General features: G+C 44.4%; 1 protein-coding gene across 2 annotated transcripts in view; it reads right to left on the bottom strand.

Moving 5' to 3' along the window:
• ELAPOR1 (endosome-lysosome associated apoptosis and autophagy regulator 1) overlaps nt 1–13,156 on the bottom strand; it is an 86,641-nt gene that overhangs the window by 7,028 nt on the left and 66,457 nt on the right. The window contains exons 8-14 of one of the 2 annotated variants that reach the window (XM_063105377.1): nt 9,390–9,478; nt 5,695–5,872; nt 4,850–4,978; nt 4,369–4,459; nt 2,582–2,687; nt 2,210–2,347; nt 1,184–1,447 (exon numbers count right to left, since the gene is read on the bottom strand). In XM_063105377.1, the coding sequence (XP_062961447.1) occupies nt 1,184–1,447; nt 2,210–2,347; nt 2,582–2,687; nt 4,369–4,459; nt 4,850–4,978; nt 5,695–5,872; nt 9,390–9,478 (995 nt within the window). The remainder of the gene's footprint in view (nt 1–1,183; nt 1,448–2,209; nt 2,348–2,581; nt 2,688–4,368; nt 4,460–4,849; nt 4,979–5,694; nt 5,873–9,389; nt 9,479–13,156) is intronic. The other variant, XM_063105378.1, reaches the window with a different exon arrangement.

Here is a 13,156-nt window from a genome sequence, read left to right as displayed (position 1 = left end):
CAGGCACTAGTGGGATTTATGTACATCTTGCCATTCAATTATTAGCACGAAAATGATATGCAAACCCAAGCCCGTTATTTTTCAGTAGGTTGTTTGGTCAAATTCTATAGCCTTGTCCCTGTGCCTAAATTATAGTACCCTCTTGGCATAGCCCTTCTTACTTCCAAGCAGAAGACATGAGGTACTAACTAGAAGAAGGGTGTACAGGACAGCAGAAGAGAAACTACAAGTCTTGCCACCTACCCCATTGCCACATTTAAAACGCACTGAACCCTGCTTCCTCTTTCTCAAGTTTTCTGTAGGAAATTAAACTCCGAAAGGAGCTTTACTTCTCATAAACCCATTCTTTGCTGTTTTAGGGTCCACATTCAGTGGCAGCCTCACACAACTGCCATTCTCTCCCATAGCAGCAGAGAGAGCTCCAGGGAAAAAGGTGTGGCAAAAGTCCAGGGTTCCCAAAAGCAGTTGCCAGTGGTCTGCAGAATCATTGCATTTACTACACCGCCAAACTGAGCAATGTTCTCAGAGTATATAAATAATGCTTTACAGGTGTGTGTCTGTGTGGTTGTGATCAGTAAAATTACAAGTTCATTTAAAAGCACTAATGAATATCTAAGAGCTTTTTAGTCATATGTACTTTCTCAGGGGCCGAAAGTACATAGGGAAACACAAAGAACAGTGTTTTTCCACTTTAGAAAGGAACCTTTATACCTGTAAAGCCGAGAAGTAAGTGGATAGAAGACGGCAATGCCAGTTAACCATATGTTCCAGCAAAGGCTGGGTTACCTTCCCAAAGAAGAGGAGGCAAATTCCCATGATAAACAGGCTGGACTGGACTAGGCTAAATTTTGAAACACAGACCTCACTATTCCTTCCCTTCAGGTCTCTGCACAGATGCCAAATAACCCTCTGAACCAGATGGTCAGCAATTTCCCTTACCCATCAACTGAAGAAGAGACTTGTCCATGACTGAGTTCTGAACCCTGGGACTTAAACCCTACTGCTAAGAACTCACCATCCTCAGTCACAGCCTGGATGGGTGTTCTCCAGGACTCCAACCTGGGAAGACGCTCGGGAGAGCACTTGGGTATCAGCCCTTCAGTAACCCCATCCAGGACCCAGCACCCTCTGAAGCCATCCAACCAGAAGGCCAGGTTTAGGATGCTGGGCAGACTGCTGGCACCTTATTGCTCTTGGTTCCTGGACCACAGGGCGTGCAGGCCTGGACACCATAAGGCTGGTGGGCTTTCAGGATTGTGTTCGGGGGACAGGAGTGGCAGATTCCTGAATCTCGGTCAATGTAGTAACCAGCAGGACAAGAGGTGCAGGAGGAGCCTGTGTCAGAGGCTTCTAGGGCACAAGGATGGCAGTAGGAGGCCACCCCATCCATGACATTGGTGATATTGATGGAATAGATCTTGGCAACATCATTGGTGTACTTTCTGCCCTGGAAACAAGGAAACAAGAGAGAGAGGATGGAAGTCTTAGATAGCAGCAACAATCGAGTCCTTTGGAAATAGCAAAGTACTTCTTAATCTTTTATCCTATGATAATTGAGTAAAATCTTAGAAGCAACCGCTCTTCTTATTCACTTAACAGTGGCTCTTTATGTGCATTTCGTGTCATTTAAAAACAAGACTGAACCATTTTAAACGATGTATAAAAATATTAAGTACCATTAGGTAAATATGAAGTAGATACTGTTATATGAAAAAAACACGTGTTTTCCTTGTAAAAGAAAAAATATATATTTGTAGAGAAATAAAGACTATATAGGAGATATTCCAGACGTTGACTGGGTTATTTCTGGGTATAAGGATTATGGCTCATTTTATTCTTTTTTGTTCATTTCTATTTTCTAAGTCTTGTTCAATGAACATGTATTACTGAGTTAAGAAAATAAAACACAGAGTTCTTGTAATTAAAAACTACAACAGGTCTGGCACCACACATGTCCTCAGGGCAGGGACTGCAAAGAGGGACAGGCTATTTAAGGAACTTATGGTGTCATCTTCCCTGGAAGTCATTTGGACAAGGCTAGATGACCCTTAGAGGGCTGGGTTAGGCAGTTCTCTGTTTGACTCCTTAAGATCCTTTTAACCCTTGCATTCCAAACCTCAGACTCATACTTAAGCTAATGCTAGGTGTTCTCCTGGGTTCAAAGGGTCTCTCCTAGGAGTTGGGGGTCTGAGGAAGGGGAGGAACTTACTGCCTCATGAAAAGTGGTCCTCTGGAAGGCCCAGGTGAAACTCATGGTAGCATTCTCCTCAATGGTGTAGGTATAGGACTGTTTGCCTTTCGAACCTTTCCACGTCTCCACAGGAGTATTGGTCCTAGAATTCACGCCCTGAATGCAGGAAAGACAAGTGAAAAAGGCTGGAGGGGCTTCCTGCTGCCACCCTGGGAGCCATCAGAGTTGGTCCGACCCACATTAAACTGTGAAGTACCTGACGGTAAGTCCAGGCCCTTCCTCTGTGGAATCACTGCAAGTAGGGTGTCAGTTACATTGACACATCAATGGCGCAGATGGAGCCAACCCTCCCCTGGAAGCCTCATAGTGGACAAAGAAAGGAAAACGTACCACCATGAAGTAGAGCTCACAGTTCACAGAACAGATGGTCTCAAAGACAAATGTGATCCTGGCCACCTCTTTATTCTCTGTGTCTGCCATCACTGACTGTGGAGGTCTATGGAGGCAGAAATTAAGAGTCAGTTCCAGAGGCCAGGTGATGCTTATTGAGGAGCCCAGACAGCATTCAAGGGTCTGCTGGGGGACAGGATTAGGTTCTGAGTACATTAAAAAGAGTGTGGACTAAGTCCAATTCTGCCCACCTAGCTATGTGACCTTGACCTAGCCAAACCGTACTTTCTTCATCTGCAAAATGGAGGTGATAATACCTTTCTCATCTACCTCCCCTCATTGTGATGAGATCCAAGGCATAGCAGGTGTGGAAGTGCTTTATAAAATGCTGTTTAGCCTCACTCACAGAGTGTGGGCTGCAGACCAGCAGCATAACAATCTCTGGGAGTTTATTAGAATTGAAGAAACTCAGGACCCAGAATCTGCATGTTAACACCATTCCCAGGTGATTGGTATGCACATTAAAGTTTGGGAAGCACCACTATGGTGAGATGTACATTGTCTGCATTTACTCAGCAGCTCACTCTCCAGCATCATGGGACCTTTGCTTGGGTTGAATAAGCAGAATTTGTAGTGTCTTCAGCAAAGTTCTCAGGCTGGTGCTACTTTTGGGAGAGAGAGGGCAATGCCCAAATGGGCCAGGGTGGGGGGTGAGGAAGCACCTTACTATGGTAATCAGATTTGCAAATGAAAAAGTACTTTTGGGAATATTACTACAAAAAAAGCTTTAAAAGTTTGCTTGCCTTGCATACAAAGGATCTCTCTGGTCAGCTCTAAGTAATGAGTGTTAAGGGAAGGGAAACCAGTATCTTTTGAGCAACTGCCATGGACTGAGCACCATCCCAGGGATGGAGGGCAGGGACCTCACAGGAGAGGTTGGAGGAGTCAAATGGGCAGTAGGGAAGCCCAGTCAGTGAACCCTCCTCATTTTAAAGAACATATAGGCAAAAGAGTTCACTTTGGCTTTGGAAATCAATTTATGGCTTTTCTTTTGGCTTAAGCCATTTGCCTGAATTCTGAGGACGTCCACTTCCCAGGTCCTCTCTACACAGTTGTGCTAACCAATGGGCTGGAAGAATCATCTGAACCTGAGCGAGTCCTCAATCACAGACTGGTTTTGTAGAAAAGGAGCCTGCAGCCTGTAGAGGAGAAGTGACTTTCCCAAGTTCACAAAGCCAGTTAGTGGCAAAGTTCAAGTGCCCTGTCTTCCAGTCTAGTGCTCTTTCCAGCATACCACCCTGCCTGGTGTGTGTGTGTGTGTGTGTGTGTGTGTGTTGCGGCAATTGCTTGTTCTAGATCTTCTTGGGATATGGGGACAAATATGACAATAAGAATAATCCCTTCCAATCTTTTTGCCCCAAATAAGGATGAACTGTCTATGGGCACTTCTGGCCCTAATTTTTGTAAAGTTTTTTTCCTTTTTAAAAAATCTTATCTGAAGCTGTGAGGAGGAAGAATTCGAGTAGCATGCGGCCAGTGGATGGGAGAAGGTAGATGGGGTGAGAGAGCAGTAGGTGGAAAGCACAAGGAGCAACTGTGAAAATGTGTTAGTAGTGTTCAGGTTAACTTGGTCAGACCATGACTGTGTGCTCCTCTGTTCTGAACTGATACTTTAAAAGAAATGAAATTCAACTCCGGAAGCCCCCTTCTCCACAACCTTCCAAAGCGTGTGGGACTTGGATGTGGCCCAGCTGGCTTGGGCCTCTCCTTGGCTTTGTATTCCTCACCTAAATCCTGGCACAGCTAGAGTGAGAATCATGAAGTCATTGTCTGAGTCTCCAACAGCTGTGTAGATGTGGTCACCAGCCACCTCCCAGCCTGGAAAAGGAGAGGGGAGAGTTAATGCCTCTGTGTTCTTGAAGGCCGGCCAAGTGTGTGCCCAGACAGCACTCTGGAAGGAAGATATGGCACCATCCTTTGAGGCGTCCAGAACGACCATTGAACATGAACTGTGTTACTTATCCTGCTACTTTGGTCAAAGCCTCTGAAGCTCTCAGAGCAAGATTTTTGGGGTGTGTGCATGTTGTTCCTAGCTCTTTTTCTTCATTTGAAACTAATGTGTCCATAAGGAGTGCGACTCTCAAGGGAATGAATGACAAATTTGCTTCTTTTTCTCAGACATCAGTATTGTAAAGAAATATGAAGTTGGCAGAAGTCTTGTGAGAATGCAGGGAGCAGGCAGCTCCTTGTGAAGAGAGAGATAATTACCTGTCATGCTCTTGTACTCAAAGTTGATCCCACTGAGAACTGTTGTTTCCATGTTTGTGGGCAGCGTGTTCCACCATTTGTACTCAAATCCCAAGACAGGTTCAGTTCCAGCTGGGCAGTGGGTACAATCTGGGGGAACCACAAGATCCATGCATTCAACCGGAAGGCTGCAGCCACCCTGACTAGAGCTGCTGCCACACAGATAAGTGGCAACAGTATTGGCAGCCAAACAAGGGTGGCTGCTGAGCGCAGTTGCACAAAGTAATATCAAGCTCACTCAAAAACATTCTGACGATGTATTTAACAAACTCAAGATATAAACACTGACCCTTCATTCCAACCATCCCGACTTGCCCACCAAAATTTTCATTTCAACTGTATCTTCCAGTCTGATACACGTAGTTCATATTATTGTCACATTATTGTTTAATGCATTCACATTAAGAGGTATACAAATCCCCAAACTCCTTTTTTGCAGCATGGCTTGTAAGTTCTGGTTGTGCTGAGCTGGTCATCCCAGCCCCCCAAACCTTTGAGGAAGCATCCCTGCCACACTCCAGAAGCCTCATTTGTGAGGATTGGGTACCTTCAGGCCTGAGTCATATTCACAGCTGGAATGAGGAGGAAGGAAGGTAGTTCTCAAGTCTAACTCTGACCTATAGACAACGGCCAACCCTGACCTCTCTTCCCCTGAAGTTAGCCCTCAGAGGTGACCTGGTCCTTACTGCCTCTGTTGGAAGGGCAGAGTCACCCTCAGCTGGCCACTTTGAGTGCCCTGGCGGCCCACCCACACAGCTGCTGTGGAGATGGGTGTGATGCAGGGAATAGGGGGGTGAAGAGGTTACCGGAGCCGTTGGAGTAAGAGCCGTAAGGGCAGGGCTCACAGGTGCTGCTGTTGGTTTTGAAGAAGCCTGGATTGCAGGGTGGGCAGCGAGTCTTCGTGCCAGAGGCGGGCAGCTTCACTGCCCCCTTGAGGTCCTCACCACAGATTTTCGGCTTGGCCCATTTGTACATGAGCTGCGTCTGCAGAAATGGATTAAGCATGGCTCAGCCCATTTGCGCTTTAGCACCTATTTAGGACTCTAACTTGAGGATGGGCATGGGGGTGGCAATGGATTCTGGCCAGAATGAGCTCCACCAGGGTGGGGTACTTTGTTTTGGTCACTGATGTATCCCAAGCACCTAGCCCGGTGCCTGACATGTGGTTGTGCTCAGTAACAATCTAGACCAATTGTCTTCAGGGAAAGCTCTGATCCCACTGTAGGATCTTATTACTACCAAGGTCTTAAGTAAAGCAGTTAGTGAAAATCCCAGAACACAAAAAGGCATGGAGTGGAGGTGGCTTACTTAACCCCTGTGGGTGGCTGAGATGTCCTAAATTTGTTTTCCTAGTGGTGCATTTTTTGCTCTTTCATTTATTCAGTAAACATTTGTAGAAAGCCTAATACTTCTATGTGCTAGTGTCTCATAGATGAATGAGACATGGCCCCTGCATTGGGAGCAGAGAGGGGATGACCTGCAGGAGACCCCTGGTGAGTCAGGGGTGAAGTTGGGCAGTTCCATTCTTCCCGTATGGCCTTCAGATCAAGTCAGAGACAAAAAGGCACACTTATGGATTGCACTGAAGGGATGATGAAAACGCTTTGTGCCACATGCCATACATGTGCTAATAAAATTATAGGAGGCCATTGTTTTGGACTAAATTCCTGTGCTAAACCCCAACAGACAGACTAAAAACCAAAAATGAAGTCACCCCTGCTAAATTTCCAGTCACCAAAATAAAACTAAGTAATTGACTAACCTTCTCAGAAATTAGGAGAGAGGTAGCCAATTTCCCTAACAGGCCAGTTTGAATCTTCAATAGGTATAATAATGAAGTTCCCACTGTTTTAATCCTTACACAGAAAAGGTAGCCTGAAGTAATTTGATGTTAATTAATCAGTTATTTTTCTATTGCTCTGTCTTCCTGTCCCCACCTTACAAGAAAAGTAACTTTGAAATGACCAATCTGCTTTTCTTTTTCGTTTCTGCTTTCTTCAGCCTTTTTCTGCAGATAAAATCAGCCTCCTTTGCTCAGCTCATTGGAACACATATTTTATTTTATGGGATAACGTGCTACCTGATTCTAGAATCACTGTAAAGTCAATTGAGATCTTTAACCTAAATTCGTTTTAATTTTGTTATTTGACACGTGAAAAGATGGATGAATAAGACCTCTGTCCATTTTATCCAGGGAAAGACATGACAAGGTCTCAAGGAGGGACCCAAGCTGCCTCCACTAATGGTGATCCCTAGGGCTCCTGCTCCCCCTACTCCTCTTGGCCCTCCTCCCTGTGAGGAGTCCAAGCAAGGGAGAGTGGGGCAGAAGGAAGCAAAGACAGCCACATTCGGACACGTTACGCCTAGGAGGAGAAGATAATCAGGATTACTTGTCCCCTTTTTATCAGTAGGTCAACTGAGACCAAGAAAATGAAAATAATTTTTACAAGGTCCTACAGAACACCTGACACTAGAAAACTGAGTCTAAGGTGCAACTGACAAGACATGAGCCACTTCTCTTGGCTGCTGTGGAAGGGAATGATGCTCCAAAAAGTTGGGGGGGGGGCGTAAGAGATGACTATGAAAACAATCACTGTTAAGGACCAGCCTTTATCACATGCTTACTTAATTAGCAAAGGGAGAATTCAGTCTGCTGTCTAGCCAGCAAACATTTATGCATCCTAACAGCCAAGCATTATGCTTAGTGCTGAATGCAGAATCCCCAACTCCTAATTCCATCTCCTTGAGAGACTCTGGTTAGGGATACAGACAATTCATCCAGAATGTCTAATCGAAGACAGATCCCTCCACGTGTGCCCTTGAGCCCATCCCTGCCCACTCACTGTTATTCCTTGAACTCTCCAAGCACACCTGCCTCCTCTACCCTCACTGTGCCCTCTGCCCGGAAAGCTCCATGGCTCTTCCTTCATTACATTCAGGTCTCTGCTCAAATGTCACCTCCTGAGGGAGGCTGTCCCTATCCTTTGTAAAACAGCATCCCCACCCTCTATCATTCTCTATCTCCTCATCCTGCTTTATTTATTTATTTTCTTCCTACCACTTATTACCATTTGATATATTATACACCCATTTGCGTCCATCTGTTGACTCCCACTTCCCTCTCAGTTTTATTAACTGATGTGTCCCTAGTGCCTAGCACTGTGCCTGGCCCATAGTAGCTGCTCAATAAATATTTGTTTTCCATTTCAATTGTTATTTTTTATTTTTTTGCTCACTTGTCTGAAGCAGTCACAGGATCATAGAATGTGAATTTTGAACAGATCTGAAAGGTTATTGAGTTCAACTTCACAGAGGTGAGTAATGTGCCCATAATCATTCAAATGGCTAAAGGAAGAGTAAACAAGAAACTGTGAGTCCTATTCACAGTGCCTTTAAAAAAATTTTTTTTAATTGACACGTAATAATTGTAAGTATTTATGAAGTACCATGTGATATTTAGTATACATGTATACATTGTGTAATGATTAAATTGGGTTAATTAACATATCCATCACCTCAAACATTTATCATTTGTGTTGGAATGTTCAAAATCCTCTCTTCTACCTAATAAAAATATACAATAAATTGTATTTAATTATAGTCACCATAAAGTGCTATAGAACTCTAGATCTTATTCCTCCTGTCTAGCTGTAATCTTGTATCTGTTGACCAACTTCTCACTATCCTTCCCCTCCCTCCTATCCTTCCCAGATTCTGGTAACCTCAATAAATGTTTGTTGCCTGTTGCAATGAACAAATGGCCTCCTGTAGAGGCCTTCTCTGCCCACCCTTCAGTCCTGGTCGCTCCTCCTCGGGGCTCCCCCAGGGCCCTGCACATCCCCCTGGCTGCCTTGATCAGGCTGGTCTTTCTCCTCTCTTGCAGCCTCCCACACAGGACTGTGAGCTCCCTGGGGACAGGAGCTGACTCAGTCACCTCTGACTCCCTAGCCTGCAGCACAATGCCTGGCACTGTCAGTGAGCCCTCAAAAGGTGCTTCTTGACTCAAAGGCATGCAGACTACAACAGGAAAGTCTTTTGATGATGCAGAAAGACAAACGGCAGAATCTGAATGAATCAGGCCATTCTCCAGAAAGCCAGGAAGTAGGAATCAATTCCCCTGGCCAACCCACAAAAGCAGCACCAAGGGGACAAGTCTGATGAGCTCCCCGAAGAAGTAAGAGTACACGGACAAGCAGGTATTGCCCAGAGGGTCTAAGCTGATGGAAAAAACCATGCAAAGAAAATGGAATGGTTTTGTGAAACAGAGCATAGGTGAATAAGCAGTGAAACAAATGCCGCAAACAGTTTCTGACTTGAAAATGAAAGAAGCCATCTTGTTTTGCACTCTCCCCCATCACTAGACCCAGGGTTACTGTGAAGGTCTGCAACTTTTTATCTGGTGCCAGCTTCCCTGACTGCTGAAACTCCAAATGGTGGTAAAGCCCAGGGAGTGGGAGACAGTGTATCTGGGGCAAAGGAGCTCCATGACTGTGCTACCCACCTCTCCGTTGGCATCACAGGCCGTGTGTGTGTAGAAATAATCTTTGTCTGTGCAGGCTGGGCGCACTTTGCAGGAGGAGGATCCTTTTTCTAAATTGCCAATGCAAGAAAAAAAATTTGAAGTTACATAAGAAAGCAAAGCTCTCGACCACTTGCTCATGACTGTGTGATGCCCAAGCCCCTGGGACACATCACCACACAGATACTGCCACAAGTAGAAGATCCTGCACACCCACCCTTCCCTTTGCCACAATCGTGTCATTTCCAGTCCCCAAAGCCTGCTCAGATATCCCTTTGCTCCTCTCCCGGTGCTGATGAGGAAACACTGGCCCCACATGGTTGGTTCAGGACGTGGAGATGTAGCCTAGCCAAAGGACCAGCGAGGAGGGGTGCAGCTGGAAATAGCATCTTGCAGGTTACCCACCACCAGCCTAAGTTCACTGAAACCCGACGTCTTCCAGGTGCCTTAGGATCCTGACTGAGGGTGTGATTTTCTGTTCCTGAATGGTTGAAGTAAAACATAGAAAGCTTTGGGGCATTGCTTTCACACTCTTTTTCCAAGCGTTTCGCTGAACTTTTTCTTAATATATGTCTAGAAATTTCCCCTTCTACATGCAACCATACTACACAAATAAAGTTGTAATTTCCTCAGGCTCCACTTGAGACAAAAGGTTCTTTCCACTTTACGCAACCCAAGCATCCCAGAACTATTCTTTAACCCTTGACCTGTACCTAATGAAAGGTGTTAACTATCTGTTTTATCCTCCTCTTGGTGTGTTCTCCTTATGTCATGTTATTTCTGCTTTAACCCTAGGAACTACTGGATAGCAAGTACTATTTTAATGAATCCCTCTTTACAGCAAAGGATTTCACCAGTTTTGAATTTAGAAACCCTTTTGAGAAATTGAAATAAAGATCTGTATCCCTCTATCCAGAAAAATACACATAATTCAAGCAAATAAAATTTTTTTTCAATTTCCAGGGAATTTCCTTCTCCTGAATAAAGACCACTGCTGTATAGGGTACACATTATAATACTACTACCACTGCCACCACTATTTCTAAGATGACTACTGTGTCACATGGGGGAAAGCATTTCATAATATGCATATTACCTGACAGGCAGTATGGTGTAGTAGAATGAAAATTTTAAGCTAGACAGATCTGAGTTTAGATCCTGCTTCATTATTTAGTAGCTGTTTCACTTCAGGCAAGTTACTTAACCTCTCTGAGCCTTAGCTCTCTCATCTGTAGAGCAGGAATAATAATAGCTACCTTGCTGGAGCCAGCACTGGCACATTGTAAGCAAATATTCACTAAAAGGCAGTAACTATTATTACCTGCATGTTTGGGAATTATTTTTAGGGATTGCTCCAGGAGGTTTCATAAGGATTAAAAGTCTCTTTCCTTACCTTCCAGCTAAGGGCTTATTTCTCAATGGATCCCTTCTTCTCAAAGCATCAAATGAGTTCCTAGATCGGAGACTCTCCTGATTACAGCCTTGGTGGCCTGCACTGGGGAGTTCCCTCAGCCGCACATTTCCGTACCTATCTGTCCCAGTTTTATTAGGCTAGGCAAGAGGGAATGACTGGCTGAGAGACAGCTGGGGTCTTCTCAGCTCATTTACTTGGCTAACAAGCAGAAGGCCCAATTCAGCACAGAGGGATCCAGGGACTCCTGCTTTTGACTGACTTAGCCAGGAGAAATTTGGGGGGAGATGCTGAAAATGTGCCAGTTCCCAGGACCTTGTGTATTGGGTCTAGCAGAGTACAACTTATGAGTCAGACGATGCATTCCGCTCAAAGACTTTTCTCTGCTTGTCAAATATTTGCTCAGCCTGACATCCTAGAACTCCAAGCTTTAGCAAAATGGTCCAGCTGTTTACACATTGACCACTTTTAAAGTGGTTTTAATAAATTATTAATCCAAGTGCTGAGATAGACCTCACCTTCCTAAAGGTTTCATCAAGGTGTTTAAGTTGGGTACTAGCCAAGTTTGAAAGATTGGCCTAGATGTTTGGTTGAGGGCATGAAAAGTGATTTGAGCAGGACTGGCCTTGGGCAAAGCTATAAGACGGTAAAGTTTATCTCAGGCCCTAACTCCTCTTTTTGCCCCTTCCTCCTCCTTTCAGTATCTTCTCTCCTCCTTCAGGAGTACAATGTTCTCATCTTATCAAAGGAAAACATTTCCTCTGAGGATTTAAGTACCTAATAAACATAAGGACCAGCTCAGATACCAGCTCAAACTCTTGGCAAACTCCTTAACCTCTTGATGCTTGTCTTTATTTATATGTGAATGGAGAAATCACTCCCGCTTTATGCTGCCAGGAATAAATGAGTTAATGGTCTGTCAGTTGTAAATTACTATACAAGTGACTTCTTATAACCTATACCAAGAGTATTTTCATTTTAAAAGAGGGGTGTCAGGACAGGACTTAATGTAAATGAATTAATAAAATTAGTGCTTGCTATTTGCCAGGCCCCTTTCTAAGTCCTTTATCTCCATTAATTAATACTTACAATAACACTAGGAGGTAGGGATGATTAGATTATCCCCATTTTATAGATGAAGAAACTGAGGCACAGACAAGTACCTTGCCCAAGGTGGCACAGCTAGTAAGTGGTGAAGCCTTAGTAATTTAGTTTGGGAGTCCATGCTCTTAAACTCCATGAGCTAACCGGCCAGCCCCACTTCCCTTCAGCACCACGTGGAGTTACTGCACTTAGGTGTTTATGTAACCAGGTTTCCACTTTTCAACATAAGCTGGAGGGTAGGTACCAGCTCTAACCCTAGCACCAACCCCAGCCCTTGGCACCTGGCAGGCACTCAGAATGTATTTGTAAGTAGATGGGTATTCTGTCACTCCCTTCATGCACATTCCATCATAGTCTCTCATCAGACTCTCTCTGCATTTTCCCAGCCTCCCACTGACCACAGCTGTATTTTGAAAGAGTCAAGTCTCAAAGAATGTGACTCTCTTTTTATCCTAAGCGGGTGAGATGGTCAACAAGTTGACTGCGTTCTTCATAGTAAAAACTCACTTCTTAAAGGGGCAGATTGAGAAATCAGCAGCTGAAGGAGAAAAGACTCCAAGAATTCAGACTCCCAACCTAACACTTTCATAACAGCTCTCTGAATAAAAATAAGTTTACACAGAGTTGATCGAAACACACCTAGGCAGTTTTTCTAGAACCAACTTGTCATTCAAACTCTTGGACAACTGTTGTGCTAAACGGGGAGCCGGACACTTAGACTCACAAAGGGTCCTATTGATAGAGGCAGAGCAGAGAAAAAGGAATAAGAAAGTCAAGTGGAAAAACAGGAATTTAGAATTACAGATAAAAACTTCCTTCAAGATTTAAACGTTCCTGTTCTGGCTGAAAACTACACTCATTTGGCAAGATCTGTATAGACAAATAGGACTTTAGTTTTAGAACTAGTGTGGAAATAAGCAATTCACAAGGTCAATGACAGGTCCTGGCTGAGCAAACACATACTATAACACCTGCGTGAAGTGTGGGTATGTCTATGTAGGGATATGGGAGCCTGCTTAAGGGAGAGCCTGTGCTGGGTTTGTATATGGTTCTGTGTAAGAAAGGAAAAATAGAACAGTCATGAATGTTTCCAGGGGAAAAGAGGAGATTCTTTCTCTCTCTCTTCTTGTTTGTTGCAGAACCTGTCCTGGAGATTGGCCTCCATGGAGATTGGACTGCCTGTGCAAAAGGCCCTCTGGAGGCACTGTCCGTCTTATACCAGAGACTTCACTTC

The sequence above is a fragment of the Cynocephalus volans genome, chromosome 8 (genome assembly GCF_027409185.1).
Source record: "Cynocephalus volans isolate mCynVol1 chromosome 8, mCynVol1.pri, whole genome shotgun sequence".
In the NCBI taxonomy this organism is placed as follows: Eukaryota; Metazoa; Chordata; class Mammalia; order Dermoptera; family Cynocephalidae; genus Cynocephalus; species Cynocephalus volans.
The sequence above is the reverse complement of the archived record's forward strand: the minus strand, read 5'-3'. Positions and strand labels throughout refer to the sequence as shown.